The sequence below is a fragment of the Sinohyriopsis cumingii genome, chromosome 15, assembly GCF_028554795.1.
Source record: "Sinohyriopsis cumingii isolate HCF-2022 chromosome 15, ASM2855479v2, whole genome shotgun sequence".
NCBI lineage: Eukaryota > Metazoa > Mollusca > Bivalvia > Unionida > Unionidae > Sinohyriopsis > Sinohyriopsis cumingii.
Window position 1 is genome coordinate 89724014 of NC_142975.1, and position 21516 is coordinate 89745529.

Below are 21516 nucleotides of genomic sequence, written 5' to 3' on the forward strand. Positions count from 1 at the left end.
CTTCCCTGCTGCTACAGGAATCTTGTTGAATGTGTTATGTTTTATGTTCCAAACACGGCCATGACCAGATTCAACTAGTATTTTTATAGCACGCTTATTTTGACTGACTATTCCATTGCAATGGAAAAAGAAAAATGGAAAAAGACAAATTCTCCGAATCTCTAAAAATTCACACTTAGCGACCCAACCATTGCAATAGAAAAATAAAAATATAGCAATTACCCAAGATTTAAGAGATATCCGCCGTCATTCAACCTTTTCGTGGAAACTTCCTTTTGTTATTTTTTTTATAGGTCAGTTAAATTTGTCGGCCAACATTTCTTTATTTGGTCACACACACACACACACACACACACACACACATGTATAGCATCGGATTGGCCTTTGGATCGTTTAATGAGTCAGCACTCCTTGGCTTAAACAATATTTTTAGCCCCTATTTTGAAAATGGGCCTTGATAAGAAGCTCCCTCCGAAAAATCTTTCTTTCGGTCCCCCCCCACCTCCGCAGCTGAAGCTACGTAATTTAATTCATATTGAAATAACAGCCAGTCAAAAATAAGCGTGCTAGAAAAATATTAGGCATATGCAAAGACGATATATACTTAAATGGGTAATTGTCAACTTATAAAAAAAATAACCAAGTGCAACTTACATGGCCCCTGCACAGCTCCAAAGGGCGTTCATTTAAAGCGCCCGGGTTGGACTCATTACAGGCCAATTCGAGTCCATAGGAATAAAATCTACCATCTACTACAACTATTGTACCTTTCTGATATTTTCATGTAATATATGATACCTAAGTATCAGATACTTTATATATTATGAGTATCAAAAGTCTGTTTGGGTGGATTTTGGGGTTTCCTGCCCCATGATTGAGGATTTAATTGAAGTGTTATTTCAAATTGTGGAAATCGCGTCTTATTGGTTGGAACATCGTTGGAATTTAAACCAATCAGACGCAATGTGTACAATTTTGAACTAATAAATGTTAGATCCAAACTAATGCAAAGCTTTCTAAATGAATGTTTCATGTGTTTATTGTTTGTCTTATGTATTCCCGTTTTGAAAGTTTGACTTTACAATGACTTGGTGAGAGACGAATGCCCTCACTCTGGTTTATAACTACTTTTGCATTTTTGTTGTCTGTTTTCTTTACCGGAGGAAACAGGACAACAGCAACTATGGCGGCGTTGTGTAGCGAAGGAAGGACAAGCTTAATATGTTTCCTAGCTGGTGGCAGCTTGTTTCTTACTTCGTTAATAGGCTTATTGGGCCAGACTTTAGAATATATCTGGGAGGATTTTAAACTCTATATAACCTTCATCTACATTGTGACGTTTAATGTGATTTTGCTATTGGTCTACAAAGATTACCATTCCCTTTATAAGGTACCTTATTTCGATGCTCACCTGATTTCGAATGTTATGCCCGGCAGTATGAATGGAAATTTATGTACAAAATGAGTACTAATGGATATCACAGATGGCAGACGCACTCTAAATGTTGAAAAAAATCAATAACATGAAGGAAAAAAAAAAATCATACCACGTAAACACAAAATTTTCCAGATTACTGTAATTCATGATCTTGGACCAATTAGAGTCTGAATATACCTCCCCGTTTGCCTGTATCCCCCCTACCGATTTCAATAACGGAAATCTTTAATATGATAAAAAGTGAACAGAACTTAGTCAGTTCCTTCATTGATTTAAAATTTCTAATCTGACTGACCAGTGGCCCAAACAGTGGCATCCTCAGCATCTTTCATGCTTAATGGACTTAACATACTGACATGGCGCCATATTGCGTATACTATGGGCTAGTGTATTTTCTTCAGACAACAGAGTAATGTAGTTAATTCTATTTGGTAACTGCCAGATAATGCTGTAAATTACTGTAATGTTGAGAGTTTAGAGTTATATCCCTTTGCACACATGAACATAGAAATTACAATGTTTGTTAAGTCCACATGAAAGGCAAATTTGTAGTTGTCATTCTTTTCCTTTGCTTGATTGACATTGCAAATATCGAAAGCAGATGAGTATTTTCCTTCTGTGTATGTACATAGATATTTGTGCATGCACCCCTTTGTTGCAAATGGTCATGTACAGGAACTGAAAATCACTGGCATTAGCAGGGTAGTCTTTTACACTGAAAACTTCTGTTGGGAATGAAATGCACAGAAGATAATGCTATTAGGGCTGCCAGGGGCATAATCAGGTTTGAAATTATAAATCACTAAATGTACTAAGTTCTATGCATTTTTTTTTTCATTTATACTTTTTGTTTTTTAAATCTATAGGGGGTACAAACAAACTGGGAGGTATATTCAGACTATAGTAGATCTCTGCCTTTTATTTCAGTCAGGCATTACTGGTAGCACTGTGTTCTAAAGGATTTAATGCTATAGGACAAAAGAGGGGGATTTACTTACCATCTGCATACAGAGAACAGTCTCAGTAAATTGATTAATTACTAGGGAACGGTTGATAGTCCAAAAGTATTTATGCGGAAACATCCTTATGAAATACTGCTTCAGTCTCTGCTACCAGTAATGTCAGAAGAAAAAAGCAGAGATCTGGTTGGTCTAGATCCATTCTGACACTGGTGAATCATATACTTTATAAGAAACAAGGTAAGTAACTTCCAAGCATTCCCTTCCACACCTGACCTTCGATCTCAGGCTGCTGTTCCTGTCCAAAAAGGCACTCTGTCTTAATATGATTAATTTAACTCCTGGGTTAGTTTTCTATTTATCAAGCCAAATTTTTCTGTGTTGCCCCAAATGTAAGTATTGTGCGAATGTTGCCTGCCTCAACAAAGTTACACTCACCTATAGTTGTCTACATGTAAAGAAATGCAACTCTAAGACATCTTTCTTCATTAATTCAATAACAGTGATACCAAGATGCAAAGGTAAGTTTCATCTTGCCATTTGCTCAAATCAACTCTTGGAATCTTGTTGCCAGAAAGAATTACATAAGTGTTTTCTTTACATCCACTCAGTTTAAAAGCTGTAACAGCAACAAAAAATTACTCAGAGTGAAGAGTACTTTTGTGGCACACTTTACTCAGTGGCACAAAAGTTATTACTTACTGGTATATTTTTTAGCAAATAAATAAATAAAATTTAGCAGACTAATTATTTACTTTATTTTTTCTATATCAAAACGGTATGTATTGCAATCATTTTTATACTATATAGTAACTTTCACATATATCTATATGTACTGTCAAATTGTACATGAGCATAACTTTGTCGGTGGAAATGCAGAAACGTCAACGATAGCTTAATAATAGAAAAATATATCAGGAGTAAAATGAACCACAAATTATGGCTGAGTGCCTTCTTAAACAAGAATAGTAGCCTGAGATCCAGTGTGAGGTTTGGAAGGGAGTGCTTGGAAGTTACTTACCTTGTCTCTTATACAGTGTGATAGTTAAGGTCCTGTGTCAGAACAGATCATAGGAATAATACGAAGAACTTTTGTCACTTGGTATGATCTTGTTTTCTTCAGGCTATTGATATTTTTCAACATTTAGCTTGCATCAGCCACCTGTGATGGACACTGTTAAGTCCATAAACACATTGTCAAATCGAGTTGTAGTAACTATTGACAACTACTTTGTAATTGATGTCTTAATTGTATTATGACAGACAACATTGGTTATAGTATTCCCATTTGTTTGTCCCCCCTTAATGATTTTATTAACAAAAAGCATCAAGGATGTAAAAATGCACAAAATTGAGCTCATTCATCAATTTACAATTTCTGACCTGATTGTCATGATGGGGCGCTAACACCATGAACTTACTGGTGCCAGCATTCAGTAGGGGGTACAAATAAACATGAATATTTGTGAATACTTTAGACAAATAGAATATACTTTGGGATACACTTAGTAACTCAGGCTGCCAGTCCTTCATTGACATTATGACTGAACTTGGCTTAAAACAAGTGGTCAAGTTTTAAACTCATGAAAACAATATTATTAGACTGTCACCTTGTTTTGACCTCAGTACTGGGCAAATTCGCATACAATCATTCACCTGACCAATTTATAGTCCTACAATGTCAGATGTCCACCCCTGATATTTATCTTGTTTGGATGTGATATCTTCAACACAAACAGTGTTGTATAACATGTTCCCTGGTTGATTGACAGGGAAACTAAAGGCCAAATTTCCAGCAATATCTCACACACTTGGTTTATTGACACTGTTACTCATAATGAAGTAATGCTATACTGCAGGTGGCCAAATGTTCCAAGGTGCTCTCCTTTATGGATCACTCACATCTTGCTTCTGTCTAGGGTTCAGCTAGCATGGGTATATGAGAAAGCTTGCTAGTAGTTTCCCATAGGTTGGTGGTTCTTCCTGGGGTTTTCTCAGGTTCTTCCTTCACCTGATATCCTGGCCACTGTGTAGAACTTATCATGTGCTTAAAAGTATTGTTAAACCCACAACAATAACAACAGATCTACTGCAACTAATATATCTTTGTGATATTTTTGTGTAACCGGGTTTATTTGATGTCTAAAGACTGGATACTTTCTATATTAATGGCATGTTTGGAGGTTTTGAGTAACCTCAGTATTATGGATTTAATAGAAGTGTTATTTCAAAATTGTGGTGAATTTTTTTAACAAAATGAAGAAAGAGATGCCTGGATAGCTTAATTATGTTAAAAAAACGTAGCATTCCATGACTACGATAGCATTCAACCAGCTGAAATGTATATCATTGGAACTCAAAAATGCATCCACTTGCTTGTGTCAGAATTTGATTCCATTAGGAAAAGGACATAAAAATAAGTATGTCTGATGATAGCATTTAGAATTGTTCTCTAGTTCCCCTGTCAGTTAATTGGGGATTTCACAACACCATTTGTACTGGAAGTAAGACATTGCATCCAGACAACATAAATATCAGTGATGGATGTCTTCCACTGTAGGACTGGCCAGTTTAGTGACCTTGATGCTATAGTATTGTATTTATCTGTACAAGGATCACCGAACTCAACCCCTCAAAACCACAGACTTGTTGAACAAGGTATTTGGTTAGAAAAGAAAATTCCAGTATTCTAAGAGTCTTGAAAATAATAGAAATATTGTAGTAAGCTATAAAATTATAACATTTCCCTGAGGAATGTTATATCATCTTTGAATACATCATTTTATGATTAGAAAATGCAAAATTAGTTCTCTTCTAAAGAAAACTACTGCTAAAGTCAAATGTATCTGCAATGAAAAATTATGAACAAAATGTAAACAGTTCAAAAGCAGAAACAGAGGTCTTGGAAATGCTTAATCATGCGCATTTGGTTGCAGTTTTTTTTACCTGGGACGCAGACAATCACTTATACAGGAGTCCTTAGAATGCACGCATTTTCCAGACAGCAAATTCAAGGGCTTGCCAGTCCTGCTTCAACTATCTGCTGAATGGGAAAATTTGTTGATAAAATGATCATTTTAGCTGTGCTGATATTTACAATGAGAAAATTCAGTTTCTGAAAGACCCCAGATGTACATGTCATTGTAAGAGTAGATCTGGAGAACATGACCCAATAGTTTGGTGGCAAGTTCAAAGACTTGACTAGCTGCTGAGTGGTTGGACATAATTCACTCTCACTCTAATGGACAAAGAAGAGCAATATGTCAGAGGTGTAAAGAAGTTAGAAAATTAAAATCATTGGCAACCACTGGTTCTGCTCATCTTGAAATATAGCCACTTCATGTATGCCCAATATGCCTCTGGTAGGGGACTGAAACTTTTGCTGGTGGGACTCCTGTTTTCTCCAAAATAGGAGTCCTGGACTCCTATTTTTAAAATCCTAGCAAGACCTCTGAGAAATCAAATAAACAGCAAAATAGTTACTTAACTACAGCATGAACACGATTGGGAATTGAACTTCGGGTTCAAGCTCATTCTTGAGATGATCAAATAAAAGATAATCCGACAGCATTTTTTTTTTTTTTTACAGTATCTTGTTTGCTTTCAGCTTTCTAGTATCTGTGCCACTCCTGACCAGAAACTTATCCACGATCTATTTACGGCATTACATTTTATAATATCTTACATCTAATAATATTAAAACTGTGTTTAAACTATCAAGTAACTGAAAACTTTCTTCGTGTGAGTTTTTGTTTACTCCACAAGTCAGTATATTATTATGCAGGATTCAAACTAGGATTTTAAAAAAATGGGAGCAGTATTTGATCTTTCTTTAATGTAAATGGATGCATTCGTTCCTTGAATTGGAGCCTGAGTCACAAAGCTAAAACAATATATATATATATATATATATATATATATATATATATATATATATATATATAAAGGTCACAAAATGTGATATATAAGCCTGTATGTTTGATAGACATAATAGAATCATTATCAGTGGTGACTACAAATGAACTGAGTATGTGTAGAGCATAATTTTACACAAAAATTGTACATTATGTAATACAAATTTTTCATTGCCTTTTGTGTGAAGAGAATAGAAGGATTTTAGAAATTTAAAGCAAATTTTGAGAATAAATTGAACACACTTAAGTTGAACTGTAATAAGGTTGGGTCTAGTACATGTATTTACCATTGTATATTATTTGGCCTTAATTTTGTACAGGTTGGAGTACGTGGGGGTTTTCTTGGATGTGCTTTTGCCATTGGGCTGATGATAGCATTTTCTGGATCAGCATGGGTCCATTTTGGATGTTACCTAGCAGCTATTAGTTTTTTCCATTGGTCAGAATATTTTGTCACGGCAGTCGCCAATCCAAAGACTCTAACCTTGGATTCCTACCTCCTTGACCACAGCAGAGAATACAAGCTAGCAGCACTCTGCAGTTTGATAGAATTTGTATTAGAGCTTTACATATTTCCAGGTAAGTGTGTACCAAACAAAGGGGAGAGGGATGGCAATGTAAAGCATTACATATTGCCAGGTAATTAGGCAGCAGACAAGGGGGAGAGGGAGGGCAATGTAAATATTTCCAGTTAATTAGGTGCCTAACACGGTGGAGAGGGAGGGCAAGGTTTATATACTAATTTTCAAGAGGTTGAACTAAATATGAGTTTTTCAGAACTTATTTACATTTTTGCAATTTATGAAGTTAATATGTGACAAATGGAGTGAAATTTTTCATGGGCTATCACATTAACAAAGACTGAACTGCCACGAGATTTGACTTGAATGCATGTACTGCTCACAATACAAATGCTATTACAACAACAACTACTGTTTCTCAATAATTGATTTCCTATTGTAAATCAGGCTTTCATTGGCCTTGTGTTCTATGTCTGTCTTACTCTGAAGATTATTAGATTTCTCTCTTCCACTGTCACTGTCTCTCTCTCTCTTTGCACCTGGCACTCTTGGATAAAAACGTTTTGATGGATAGCTGTACAGCCCCATTTATAAGTGAGTCATTTGCACAGATTATTTACACGTTTAAAGTGGTTGTTGTTTTACGCATTTTAGCGCTAGAAAATCTCTTTTAATTAACAGACATAATTTTCTTTCATTTGTAGGCCTTATGAACATATACCCTAGGAATACATTTAATTAATACTAATAGATGTGTATCTTCTTTCATGTGTCAGACTTTTATATGTATGCCCTAGTAATACATTTTAATGAACACTAATAGACGTTGATCTTTGTTTTCTTTGTTGGCCTTATAAATGTATACCCCAGGAATACATTTTATTAACAGTAATAGACATGTATCTTGTTTCATTTGTAGGCCTTATAAATGTATACCCCAGGAATACATTTTATTAACACTAATAACATGTATCTTGTTTTCTTTGTAGGCCTTTTAAATGTATACCCCAGGAATACATTTTATTAACAGTAATAGACATGTATCTTGTTTCATTTGTGGGCCTTATAAATGTATACCCCAGGAATACATTTTATTAACAGTAATAGACATGCATCTTGTTTTCTTTGTAGGCCTTATAAATGTATACCCCAGGAATACATTTTATTAACAGTAATAGACATGTATCTTCTTTCATTTGTAGGCCTTATAAATGTAGACCTAAGAATACATTTAATTAACAGTAATAGACATGCATCTTGTTTCATTTGTAGGCCTTATAAATGTAGACCTAAGAATACATTTTAATTAACAGTAATAGACATGCATCTTCTTTCATTTGTAGGCCTTATAAATGTAGACCTAAGAATACATTTTAATTAACAGTAATAGACATGTATCTTGTTTCATTTGTAGGCCTTATAAATGTAGACCTAAGAATACATTTTAATTAACAGTAATAGACATGTATCTTGTTTCATTTGTAGGCCTTATAAATGTACACCCCAGGAATACATTTTAATTAACAGTAATAGACATGTATCTTGTTTCATTTGTAGGCCTTATAAATGTACACCCCAGGAATACATTTTAATTAACAGTAATAGACATGTATCTTGTTTCATTTGTAGGCCTTATAAATGTAGACCTAAGAATACATTTTAATTAACAGTAATAGACATGTATCTTGTTTCATTTGTAGGCCTTATAAATGTACACCACAGGAATACATTTTAATTAACAGTAATAGACATGTATTTTGTTTCATTTGTAGGCCTTATAAATGTACACCCCAGGAATACATTTTAATTAACAGTAATAGACATGTATCTTGTTTCATTTGTAGGTATACATTTATACCTAAGAATACATTTTAATTAACAGTAATAGACATGTATCTTGTTTCATTTGTAGGCCTTATAAATGTAGACCCCAGGAATACATTTTAATTAACAGTAATAGACATGTATCTTGTTTCATTTGTAGGTATACATTTATACCTAAGAATACATTTTAATTAACAGTAATAGACATGTATTTTGTTTCATTTGTAGGCCTTATAAATGTAGACCCCAGGAATACATTTTAATTAACAGTAATAGACATGTATCTTGTTTCATTTGTAGGCCTTATAAATGTAGACCTAAGAATACATTTTAATTAACAGTAATAGACATGTATCTTGTTTCATTTGTAGGCCTTATAAATGTAGACCCCAGGAATACATTTTAATTAACAGTAATAGACATGTATCTTGTTTCATTTGTAGGTATACATTTATACCTAAGAATACATTTTAATTAACAGTAATAGACATGTATTTTGTTTCATTTGTAGGCCTTATAAATGTAGACCCCAGGAATACATTTTAATTAACAGTAATAGACATGTATCTTGTTTCATTTGTAGGCCTTATAAATGTAGACCTAAGAATACATTTTAATTAACAGTAATAGACATGTATTTTGTTTCATTTGTAGGCCTTATAAATGTAGACCCCAGGAATACATTTTAATTAACAGTAATAGACATGTATCATGTTTCATTTGTAGGCCTTATAAATGTACACCCCAGGAATACATTTTAATTAACAGTAATAGACATGTATCATGTTTCATTTGTAGGCCTTATAAATGTAGACCCCAGGAATACATTTTAATTAACAGTAATAGACATGTATCATGTTTCATTTGTAGGCCTTATAAATGTAGACCCCAGGAATACATTTTAATTAACAGTAATAGACATGTATTTTGTTTCATTTGTAGGCCTTATAAATGTACACCCCAGGAATACATTTTAATTAACAGTAATAGACATGTATCATGTTTCATTTGTAGGCCTTATAAATGTAGACCCCAGGAATACATTTTAATTAACAGTAATAGACATGTATCATGTTTCATTTGTAGGCCTTATAAATGTAGACCTAAGAATACATTTTAATTAACAGTAATAGACATGTATCATGTTTCATTTGTAGGCCTTATAAATGTAGACCTAAGAATACATTTTAATTAACAGTAATAGACATGTATCATGTTTCATTTGTAGGCCTAAAGCAGCTGAGCTACATTAGTATAATAGGTTTGTGTCTTGTTGTGGGAGGAGATACACTGAGGAAAGCTAGCATGTATACAGCTAGTACAAACTTCAATCACTATGTTCAGTACGAGAAACAGGAGGGTCACATTCTTGTGACATGGGGAGTGTATTCTCTCTTCAGGCATCCAGCCTACGTGGGATGGTTTTACTGGAGTATCGGAACTCAGGTGGGTATTCCATGCTTGCTTGAAATTCTTTTACAATTTTTTATATGATTGCAATGCCTTGGTTAGAAATTATTTCTGTGTGTTGGGAGGATGAGGCACTTTTTTTTAAACTCTTGCACATTTGCCAACAATATTATCTATGCTTAAATGAAATGATCATGGTTATTTTCAAATGTTTTTAGATTAAACTCAGTGAAAGTTGTGTACCTTTAAGCTAACTTTAATTACAGGCGCAACAAAATGGGAGTCTCTTGTTCAATGATAAGACACAAAAAATGTCCCAAAACTTTATGACGTAAGCTATTACATGGTTATATATTAATTAGTTTTAAATTAGAAAACCTGGAATACAGACAGAGGGGTAAATGAAAGGGAAAGAGTGAACAAAATGTTGGGGGTGGAGTTAGGAATAATAAGGTGTAATACTTTTTTCTTATGCAAACTAAAGGATTAAATATATACATGAGAAAGTGTTTACAGGTGTCATTTGAAATAATGTTGTTGTAGGGTTTAACTCCATTTTTCAGCACAAGATAGGCTATATATGGTGGCCAGTAGAAATGGTGGAGGAAGGATCCAGGGAAAGAACCACTGACCCATGAGAAACTACTGGCTAGCTTTCTCACATACAGTAGTGCAACCCCGCTATAATGCCCCCCACTATAACGCAAATTCGGATATAATGCGGTCATGGTGTGGCTCCCGAAATTTTGTATATTCATTCACACATGAAAAAATATTTTTTGTGCAAAGTACATGAAATAGTGTATAAAAAATGTATTATCATTATGGGGAAGAGATCGCATATTAATTCGAATTAAATATGATCGTTTTGTGGTTCCTGAAATTTTAAATACATGTATGTGTTTTTTTCTTGTGCCTGGAATCATTTTTTTTGAAGTATGAGAAATAGTGTGTAAAATGTTTATTATCACTTTGGGGAAGAGTTCGCGTATGAATTTTAATATAATACGATCGTGGCGTAGCTTATGAAATTTAAAAATTTCACCAGGTTCTTGAAGTGTTATTCCAAAATAAACATTATTGGAAATGTTACTTATTACTGGTCCATGAGTAAAGCCAGTAAGTCATCCTTGTGATTGTCTTCAATTAATTCTGTATACAGTTGTTGCTCAAACAATAGCCAACATGTGTTTCTTCTTTAACTGCATACAGCAGACAATGCGGTGGTTGATAAAAGATTCTCACAATTTAATAAACATCAAAAAACGAAAGCCGCCAACGTCTGCTGGGCTTGGCGGTGTTATTAGACGCAATCAGTTGACCAGTAAATAATGTCCGCTTTATTAGCTGGAAATTGAAAGGGTATGAAATTGTACATGCATTAAGCTTAAAATTTTGTTATGAAAGTGACTGCACTTAGTTCTTGGGTTTTACATGGGTAAGGTGATTGTTTATGAACTCGTTATTAATTTTCTATTTTTTATAAAAAATATTTTATTGAAGAGCAAGTTCACAAATGCAAGCCATTCTCTGTACTTTGCGCAGTTGTTAATATAGTAGTTTTCACACGTTTCTTTCGATATTCACAAAATCTGAAGTAAAAGTTGTATGCACGCTAAAAGCTTGTGTTGATTGGTAATTATTCTTGCTGTAGTCATTCAAACGAATAGAGTACAAGCATTATTTTTTGGAAATTTGAAATGGATAAATGTACACGGAAATGCATATAAGAAAATTTTAGCAGTATGAAATTTGTACAGACACCGTTCATAGACCCTGGAACATAATAAACCGTACACGTGCTTCATCTTTCTTAACCTAATTTTGCTGTTAATTTTTCCCATTGAATTCAGACACATAATGATGTGTGACAAAATTATTGAATAGTTTAAATATGTATGCAATTTTTGCAATGGAATTAAATATATTATGGATTAATTTCAAGCCCCAACGGTACGATATCAGACGGCAAGTAAACGGTGTTGATACTTTGTTCATGCTGTATATTAGACATTGAATTCAGACACAATGATCTGGGAAAAATTATTGAATATTGTAAATCTGTGCAATTTTTCAATGGAATTACATGCATTATAGATGAACTGAATGCCATGACGGCATGATAGTAAACGGTGTTGATACCCTATTCATCATATACATTAGACATGAATGCATGTATATGTGCCAATGAGTTGTTCTCTGAAAAAAGTAAAATACTGTAAAACCCCACATTAACACGACCCCGACATAAACGGAATCCAATTTTTTGGACCCCAATTATCACGTAATAGCGGGATTCCACTGTTCCCACATTGGCCAAACCCAAGACTTGAACCCATGCAGACAGGAAATAATGGTGTAAAAGCTTGCATGAAAAAAACAATGCACTGAAACCTGTCTTACAGAAGTTACTTGAATGTTTGCCTTTAGTGACGCTTTTAAATCATTATTGACTATTTTATGCTAGTCTGTGAAGTAGTTGATTTTACAAGAAAAATGTTGATAATTCTCTCCAGTCAGTAGACATTGTTAACATTATAATGAAACAATTTCATCTGTCATGTTGTCAATTGCTTGATCTAGTGGTAAGCAAAGTGACCTGTTATGCGGGTATACCAGGTTTGAATCCCCAAAAATACATACCGTATTTACCGCATATGTTGGGACACGATAAAATAACTTTTTTTTTTCTGTCCCAGAACTTATGGTGAAACATTTTTTCACATTGGTCATATGTCCCAAGACTTAAGAAATGAAATAAAATTGTATTGCATTTGTGTTTCCCCCCACCCCACTGTACGTTGCAATAAAATAGATAAATAAAACGTTGAATTGATAATAAAAAGAAAGAAACTAACCTTGTGTTGTTATCATTTATTCCTTTTTTCAACATGAGCATTTAAGTATAAAATATTTCCACGAAATCCGTAAGCGTAGGATTCCATACTGTAGCGTGCATCAGTTGTGTGTGGTTGTGCTCCGAAGTCTGAACATGTTATCCGACTGAAAACTGAAGCCAACAAAATCGCAAACAAGAGGGAAATAGTCAACCGATATCTTGAAGATGCCATTCACGCATGACACGGTGTTGGGTGCAAAATAATCAAGATTGAATTGTATCCAGGTCTACTGTATGACAGTATGTCGCAAATAAAAATGATCATTTGAAAACACATTCACTTAAATGTAATTGACAATCTTTTCACCAGCTTGGGTTACAGAATTATCCTTACTATTTACCCGCAGACGTCAATGATACTTTGTATTAATTGTAACCACAGATGCCAAACACATCGAACATGGAAGCCCTGGTGGTGAATAAACATGACTGGCAGCAATCAGTTAACTCCTTCTTTGAACCTACCGACAGGACATCAGAGACAAAAGGTAATTTTTATTACAAAGCAAGCCGATCTCAGAAGCCGACTTTGGTTACTTTGTTTTTTTTTTTGGCAAAGGATATCAATACAAAAGTTATTTTATTGCAAAACAAGCCGACATCGGAAGCTGACTGGATTTTGTGAAGTGAGCCGATTTTTATATATATATATTTTTTTTTGTTTAATATACAAAGACGGCCGAGATATGGAAGCAAACTTGGGTTCCTTTTCAATTATATTCACGGGAATTTTGAAAAAAATTGAAACAATGGAACAAATTTTGACGCAATATAGTGCTTTGGGCACAGATGTCGATGTATTCGCAAACGAGAGGGAAATAATCAACCGATATATTGAAGACAACTGCCATTCACGCATGGTACGGTGTTAGGTTCAAAATAGCCAAAAATAATTTTTATCCAGGTCTACTGTATGACAGTATCTCGCAAAAAAAATAATTATTTAAAAACACATTCACTTGAGTACAAGTGAAAATCTTTTCGCCGGCGCGGGTTACAAAAGTATCATTACTATTTATCCGCAGACATCAATGCACCTTTGTAATAATTACTACAAAAAATGCCATGCACATAGAAGCCCTGGTGGTAAATAAACACAGCTGGCAGCCAACAGTAAACTTCTTCTTTGAACTTACCGACAGGACATCAAAGACAAAGGTTATTTTTATCACAAAGCAAGCCGACGTCGGAAGCTGATTTTGGGCTCGGAAGCTGAATTTTTTTTTAAAGGATATCAATACAAAGATTATTTTATTGCAAAGCAAGCTGACCTCAGAAGCCAACTTGGATTCTTTTACTTGTGCCGATTTTTTATATTTTAGCTTCGAATAAACAAAGACGGCCGAGATATGGAAGCTAACTTGGGTTTCTTTTCACCAGTATTCACGACATTTTTTAAAATAAAGTGAAACAATGGAACAGTTTTTAAAGTTTACAATATAATGCTTTGTGCGCGAACATCGATGACCCAGCATCATCCAGAAGATTTGGAGCAAAATAAAATCACGTGATGAATAGATTTCGCCGACAATATGATCATTAACATGGATAAAACTCTAGTGTACTTTGATTGCATTCCTGGATGGAATGACTATAAGATGGGAGTCAAAAGTGTGAGAATTAGCAAGACTTGTGCAGATTTGAAAACATCTGACTTTTGTCCTTGCAGTTTCCGCTTCAGGTGGTGTGTTGTCTCTAACATTTTTTCACGGTATGAGAAAGCTAAAAATATAGTCATGTACCAAAAGAATAGATCGTACGTGTGCAGGAGAAGGGTTGTGTTGATGAGATGCTGCTGCAGTGGATTGAAGAGTTTTATGTCAAGTATACAGTTTTATATTTTTTAAAGATAAAATTTCAGTTGGAGTGCAATTTCCGACATGTAATTTTCGAATGATTTAAATGGTGTCCCACAACTTACGACTCGAAAAAAACCGATGTGTCCCAGAACATACAGTGCACAAAAAAATTACTTTAAAAATTATTCTATGGTGTCCCAACAAATACGGTGTCCCAACATATACGGTAAATACGGTAGTATTTTTTTAATGTTTTTGAAATGTGCTCATTTAGCATGATTTACGAAAGAGAATTATGTTACTACTGATATTTTCTGTACAAATATACACAAAAGACAGCAGGACATTAACCTAAACAGATGACATTATCTCACATAATACCATACAAAAACTGCGGCTAAAATTTGTTTTTCAATTTAGTTAGCCATTGTGTTGGAGCATAAAATAAAAAGAAAATTTGCTTGTTTCAAGTGAATAATGGATATATTTCGTCTCATCGGTGAAACAGCAAGTATTTTCACTTGTGGGTTTGCCACAGATAGAAATATTGGGTTTTTCACCCACGTGATGAAACATATCCATCAGTCACTTAGTACAATCAAATATCATCTATATCAGGTCAAAGAATTTGGAGGTAAGAGCTTTTCCCAAGGATTCATCGAGACAGCCAATACGGGTTGGCCTGGGTGGCTATCAGACCTGCAGCCATTGGAGAAGGTGTTCATTGCCTTGCTAACTGAGCTGCCTTCTACACTATCTTAAGACAGAAGACCACTCTGAACATAAAAGGAAATTTATTGGGCAAGATGCTAAAGTGCAAAACCCAGCACTTAAGTTGTCAAAATTTGGCAGTCTGATTCACAAACATATTTGTTTTTACAAATCGGAAAGATTTTTATCCTGGTTTTATTCTAATTATAGTTACAAATCATCAAAATTTGCAGATTTTGAGCTTGAGCTTGAATTTCTTGCTGAAAAGGTTTTGAGAATGCTCTAAAGTTATTTTAGCAACAAATTCAAGTCCAAGCCTGGAACCCCATGAAACATTTGGTTGTTGTCGTTGTAGGGTTTAACGCCATTTTTCAGCACATGATAGGTTATACATGGCAGCCAGTATTAATGATGGAGGAAGAATCCAGGAAAACCCCGGAAAGAACCACCGACCAACGAGAAGCTACTGGCAAGCTTTCTCACATACCGACATTGGCCGAATCAGAGACTTGAACCCACGCAGACAGAGGTGAGATGGCAGTGATCCGTAACGGAGAGCGCTCTAGATGACTCGGTATAAAGGGTGCATCTGCATCATGGATATTTGGCAGTCTGGTTGAGCAATCAAAGTTGAGAAGAATTTCTCATTTGGGGATTTTTGTTTTATTCTAATTGAAAGTTTAGACTGCCATGGTTTGGTGACTTTTAATTTAATTTATCATTAAATTTGTACCATATTAGTTACATGAGAGAAAAGAAATAATTTTCACCTAAGGCTTTGCTGCTTTCGAAATAAAATTCAGTTTCAGCCACATTATCGTATCATTGTATCTTTTTGTTACATATCAAGAGCAGGTCTATAATATTTTGATCCGGATAATTTCTTGTCTTTTTTAGATCTTACTATGTAATCCAATTTGCTTAGTGGGATATACCTTGGCATCATGGCGATTTTTCAAAGAACGAGTGCAAGAGGAAGAAATCTATTTACTGAATTTTTTTGGAGAAGATTACGTGGATTATCAAAGGAGAGTGAGCACAGGTCTTCCGTTTATCTATGGGTACAGAGGACAAGTTTGAGATTTTAAGCTGTAAGGTCTATCCAACAGGAGAGGAAGAAATTTCATACATTGGCTGTGATCTTTATTTCCACAACCTTATTTGAAACATTCGAGCCATATAAACAAAAAGACATTACACACATCCTTTTTTGAAATATTGAGGACACAAATGAACAATAACACATTACACAGATCCATATTGCAACAAAAGTGCAATGTAACTTTGGTGGTGGATGTTGGTTAGGAGAGACATGTTTTAGACTTGTACATAGTGTGTGTATTTAAATTATAATTAAATGAGGAAATTAGGGTTAATTGCGTGTTAAATATTGGAGCATTTCACTTTTTACATAATAGATTTTTCTACATATCTATGGATGTTAAATGTTGAAGCATTTCACTTTTTATATAATGGATTTTTCTACATATCTATGGATGCTATGGTGACCATCCTGTAAACCTTGATTTTGCTACTCTTGACTTGATGATCTTATTGACATTGGTTTTTATTAAAGGACTTCACATGACTTGTAAATGAAAATAATGCTGATCTGACATTCATGATGGCTGCCATAATGACCATCTGTCTTCTTATTGCTAAATGGATTAAATTGGGATTTTTACTGAACAACTTCTTATGCTGTGTTAATGATCTGACATCCAGTGTAGCTACCATGCAATAACAATTTTCACAGTCATATTGCTGCTCCTCCAGCATAAATGGTCAGGAAAAATGGTTTTTTCACAAAAAGACTGCAAATGGCAATACAGATAGTCTGAATTTGATGCCAGTTTGACATCCAAAATGGTTACTTTGGCAGCCATCCTGAAGGTCATGTTGTTGCTACTTCTCCTGTCCAGAACAAACGGTCAGATCAACATGGGATTGTCCATGACAGACTTGTTATGTTTTTTAGTTTGTCCTGTATGAAAGTGATGCAAGTATAATATCCCGATAGGACCATTACAGTGGTTATCATTAAAATCTTCTGAACAGATCATTATATGGGCATTTTGTTGTTTTTTCACCAAAACACCTGTAGAGGTCACATATTAAGGTCATACTTATCTATCCTCCAAAATCTTGGCATCCATCTTTAAACTTTTTTGTTTGGTTATTTCTCCAGAATGGATGCTTGCATTGCCATGGGCACCACTAGTGGCCTAAATGGTTAGAGCATCTGCTTTGGATGCAGGAGGTATTAAGTTCAAAACCAAGCCGAGTTATACCAAAGACTTATGAAAATGGTACTATCAGCTGCCTAGCTTGGTGCTCAGCATTAAGAGGTTAGTGTTAGGACTGGTCAGCCTGGTGTCAGGATAGTGCATCTGGGTGGGACATGATGCTACTGTCACACTGCAGATATCTTAGCAATATGACTAAAATTGTTAAGCCTACATTAAAAATAAAAAGCACAATGAACACACACAAATAATGGTGACATATCAGAAAGGCAACATACACATGCCTTCAAATGGGTGGAATTTACCAGTATGATCATCAATCAGTACACATTTTGCAGATTTCTAAATACACATTGTGAAGTTGTATATATGTGAGGAAATATTATGACAGAGTAATGTTTTCTAGCCTTTTCCATATAATTTAAGTGACTTTTGTGATGTAGAGAAAGCTTTTTGAAGAGCATTGTCGATAAGATTATTTTGGTGGATAATAATTTTAAAACTTTTGTAATAATGTATGACTAGCAATATGTATGACATAGCTCATTACAGGCAGTTTTTATTGATATGGTATATTATTTGTCATATTTTATTAGACTCATGAGAACCATGTAAATGTATTGTATTGAAGGTGAGACTAATGTATGTTATTAAAAATTGTTGGATGTTCATTAGAGGCACTCTCAACACATTGATTATATCATGCAAAGGATCTGAGAGCCAAGTACCATGCCTAAGGACACACTGAGGCAGCTGACCTGGGTTGTCTTGGGAGGGTATTGAATATAGGTGCACATTATTACTGGTATCCCTTTACCTCGTGCAAGCGTCTTTGGACGCCTCTACTGCATTCGCATGGAAGCTCCTTTTGACGCCTCTACTCCATTCGCATGGAAGCGCCTTTTGACGCCTGCTGTAAACATCAGCCATTTTGAGCTGGTTTTCATAGCGCCACCTTCGGGGAAAACCCCCCTATTAGATACTACATTCATTTCTGCAAATGACAAGTACATCAGATCACGTGGTTGCTGTTTATGCACTGGTCGATAGCTGCTATTTAAAGTAACTGGGTCATAATCTCCACTCTCCAAAATGGCAGTCGCGGATTTCATTCAGTACTTACGAAGTTTTCATGATTAGAATCACAACTATGAAAGATTCAATAACTTAGGTAAAGGCTCTGATATTGATGTAGGCAGCAATTAGTTTTTATAAATTATCAAATTCAGATGACTTAGTGATGTAGACGCAGACGAAAAACATGTAAATTTCGAGTATGGGAAATGGCAGCTACGGTTGGTCACGCGGCCTCACTGACATGATGGTGAACGAGTTCTTTCAAGATTTTAAAGCACATAAAAAATTCTTCCGTGAAAAATAATTACACAACTATAACAATCGGACTTTACTCTTAAATTTTTCCACATTTAATAGATGTGTACCAAAAACGTAAAATGGTGAAAATTGCTGTTAAACATAACATACACTACATTGCTTAACAGTTCACAGGCAGGCCTATGCGTATGGAGTCGACTAGGTAACAGGTATTTATAGTGCGTTGCACTTTGTCACTATGCTTTATGAGGTAGAGGGGTATACTAGTGTACATATGGTAATTTGTTCCGGTGGTATGTACCACAGTACTTGTACCATTACATCGGTAGTTTCCATAAGTAATGTACAAAAAGTCCCAATGAATCTAGTTATGACCTAGAGGATATTAACATCGTGTTTTTATTATTCAAGACAAAATAGCTCAATGAATTAACTTGCATTTTACAAAATGGTTGTATCTGGTGAATATTAAAAATATGATGCTGTTACCTACCCATTTAATATTACATGGCTGATCTGGCATGCAATTGAGATATTCAGATCTGATCCCGTATCACACACCAAACATTCCATATCACACACACAGCCTGTAACTACTTCTACAACATGATATATTAAATAATAGTCCACTTATAATATATCCAGAATGGTTTAGTGCTATACATTTTAAATTATTCAAAAAAGCCAACACATATTTGTAATTTTAAGAAATGCAGTCATATTTGGTTAAAATGGACACTTATCACTGTGGATAATGGGAGAGTACCACAAGTAGCAATGAACAGTTTATGTGCATTTCACTATGTAGGATGAGAAATTAGATTTAGTTGAGGTGGACAACATTATCTTTGACAGAATGTTTGACAGTGAGTTCTCAGATGAAGCTGGTGTGCACTGCAAACAGAGAGAGAGAGAGAGAGAGAACAAGCAAGTACTTTGCTGCTGAAATCTTGTACTTAAATTTTTTAAATTCAGGGGAGTCATGCCAAGATTCATGGCCCCACAGTTGAAGAAAACTTTACATGTACTTTAAGTCCTGACAGCTTTGACATTCTTACACCGTATCCAACTCGTTCTTTCCACTATTTTCAACTTCAAATATTCAAGAATAGTCAACCTATAAACTGTCGGGAATGATTTATTGCTATACATTTTAAACTATTAAAAAATATCAACACGTGTTTGTAATTTTAATATTGGATCAAAAGGGCACTTTTGCTGCTGGGGATAATGGGGAGTATTGCAAGTAGCAACGGGAATTTTATGAGTATGTCACGGTATCTACTTACGAGAAATTATAGTTGAGATTTACAATAACATATTCGACAAAATGTTTGACAGTGAGTTCCCATGTGAAGCTGGTATTTCCAGTTGGCACCAGACATGATGGAGAAGGAAAAACCAAGTACTTTGCCACTGAAATCTTGTAAGTTTAAAAACCAGACAAAGTCAAAAAAATATTTGAGTCATGTCAAGATTGTAGACATGGTTAGAAATGCCTCCATATTTGGTGAGAACATAACCCATTTAATTAAACACTTAAATTGGTGCATAAGTAATTACTTTAATGAAAATGGATGGTTTGTACCTTGAACCAATCTTAATAGTTACAACACAGCTATAGGCAGATAATTTAGGGATAGTAACTATGGCTACTGCACTTGGTCGTTAAATCAGTTTGCTAATTGCCACAATATGCTGAATTCAGGGTGCAGTGACCTTAAACAAAAAGGTTTAATAAATCATAGAAGAAAACAAAATGTTTGAACCGTGCACACCATTTTCAGCTGCATGACACGGAGAAATGACATGCTACAATGTAAATCTTCTGAAAACCCAACCATCATCTCAACTTCAAAGTTTCAAAACTTTGGTCTATCTGATTTTTAAAATATATTTTTAAGGAGCATGTTTAAGTGTAGGAACTTTCAGTTTGTCTATTAATATTACTGTGTAATTGAATTTGTTTACTGAATCATAAGATAAAACTGACAAACATTAGCAACACAAAGGATGACATATCGTAGAGAGCAGCAGCTGTTTTGAGTATGACAAAGAGAGATGATTAACATCTCATCAAACTATTGTTTAGACTTTTTTGCTACTGGGACATGTGCTGGGAATTGTAGGTTTGTGTACATTTTATATTCTTGCTACTGTTCAAGTGGAAAATAAAGAGAAGAAAACAGAACATATTGTTTAGAATTTTCTTTTTTAAAAGCATCCAAATGATTTTTAAACTTCTAGTCCTCATTTGTTAGAAAGAAATTGAATCTTCATTTTTTTTAAAAATATGCTTAAATTATGACCTTTGAGTTCAGTGCATCAATAATTTCTTGTAATGAAAATATCAAAATAGACAGTTTTAAAGTACTGTAAATTAATGAACTTTCTGAATAAACTGCATGTATTTAAGTACTGTTACTCTGTGCAATTTGCCATTGAATTTTCTTGCAAATG

The 21516-nt window shown here is 34.5% G+C and overlaps 1 protein-coding gene across 1 annotated transcript; it reads left to right on the plus strand.

The window, feature by feature from the left end:
- The first annotated feature begins 1170 nt into the window (after positions 1–1170).
- LOC149782274 (protein-S-isoprenylcysteine O-methyltransferase-like) lies at positions 1171–21247 on the plus strand. The gene is made up of 4 exons (XM_089933649.1): positions 1171–1390; positions 6632–6890; positions 9885–10102; positions 16373–21247. Exons 1-4 carry the CDS (start codon positions 1184–1186, stop codon positions 16553–16555), a joined length of 867 nt encoding a protein of 288 aa, XP_089789775.1. The 5' UTR covers positions 1171–1183; the 3' UTR covers positions 16556–21247.
- The last annotated feature ends 269 nt before the right edge of the window (positions 21248–21516 follow it).

Excerpts from the sequence above, each read along its gene's own strand:
- LOC149782274 (XM_089933649.1), top strand. The coding sequence starts at position 1,184 with ATGGCGGCGTTGTGTAGCGAAGGAAGGACAAGCTTAATATGTTTCCTA. Across the intron at positions 1,391-6,631 it reads ATTACCATTCCCTTTATAAG|GTTGGAGTACGTGGGGGTTT; the intron begins GTACCTTATTTC and ends AATTTTGTACAG. Across the intron at positions 10,103-16,372 it reads ACTGGAGTATCGGAACTCAG|ATCTTACTATGTAATCCAAT; the intron begins GTGGGTATTCCA and ends TGTCTTTTTTAG.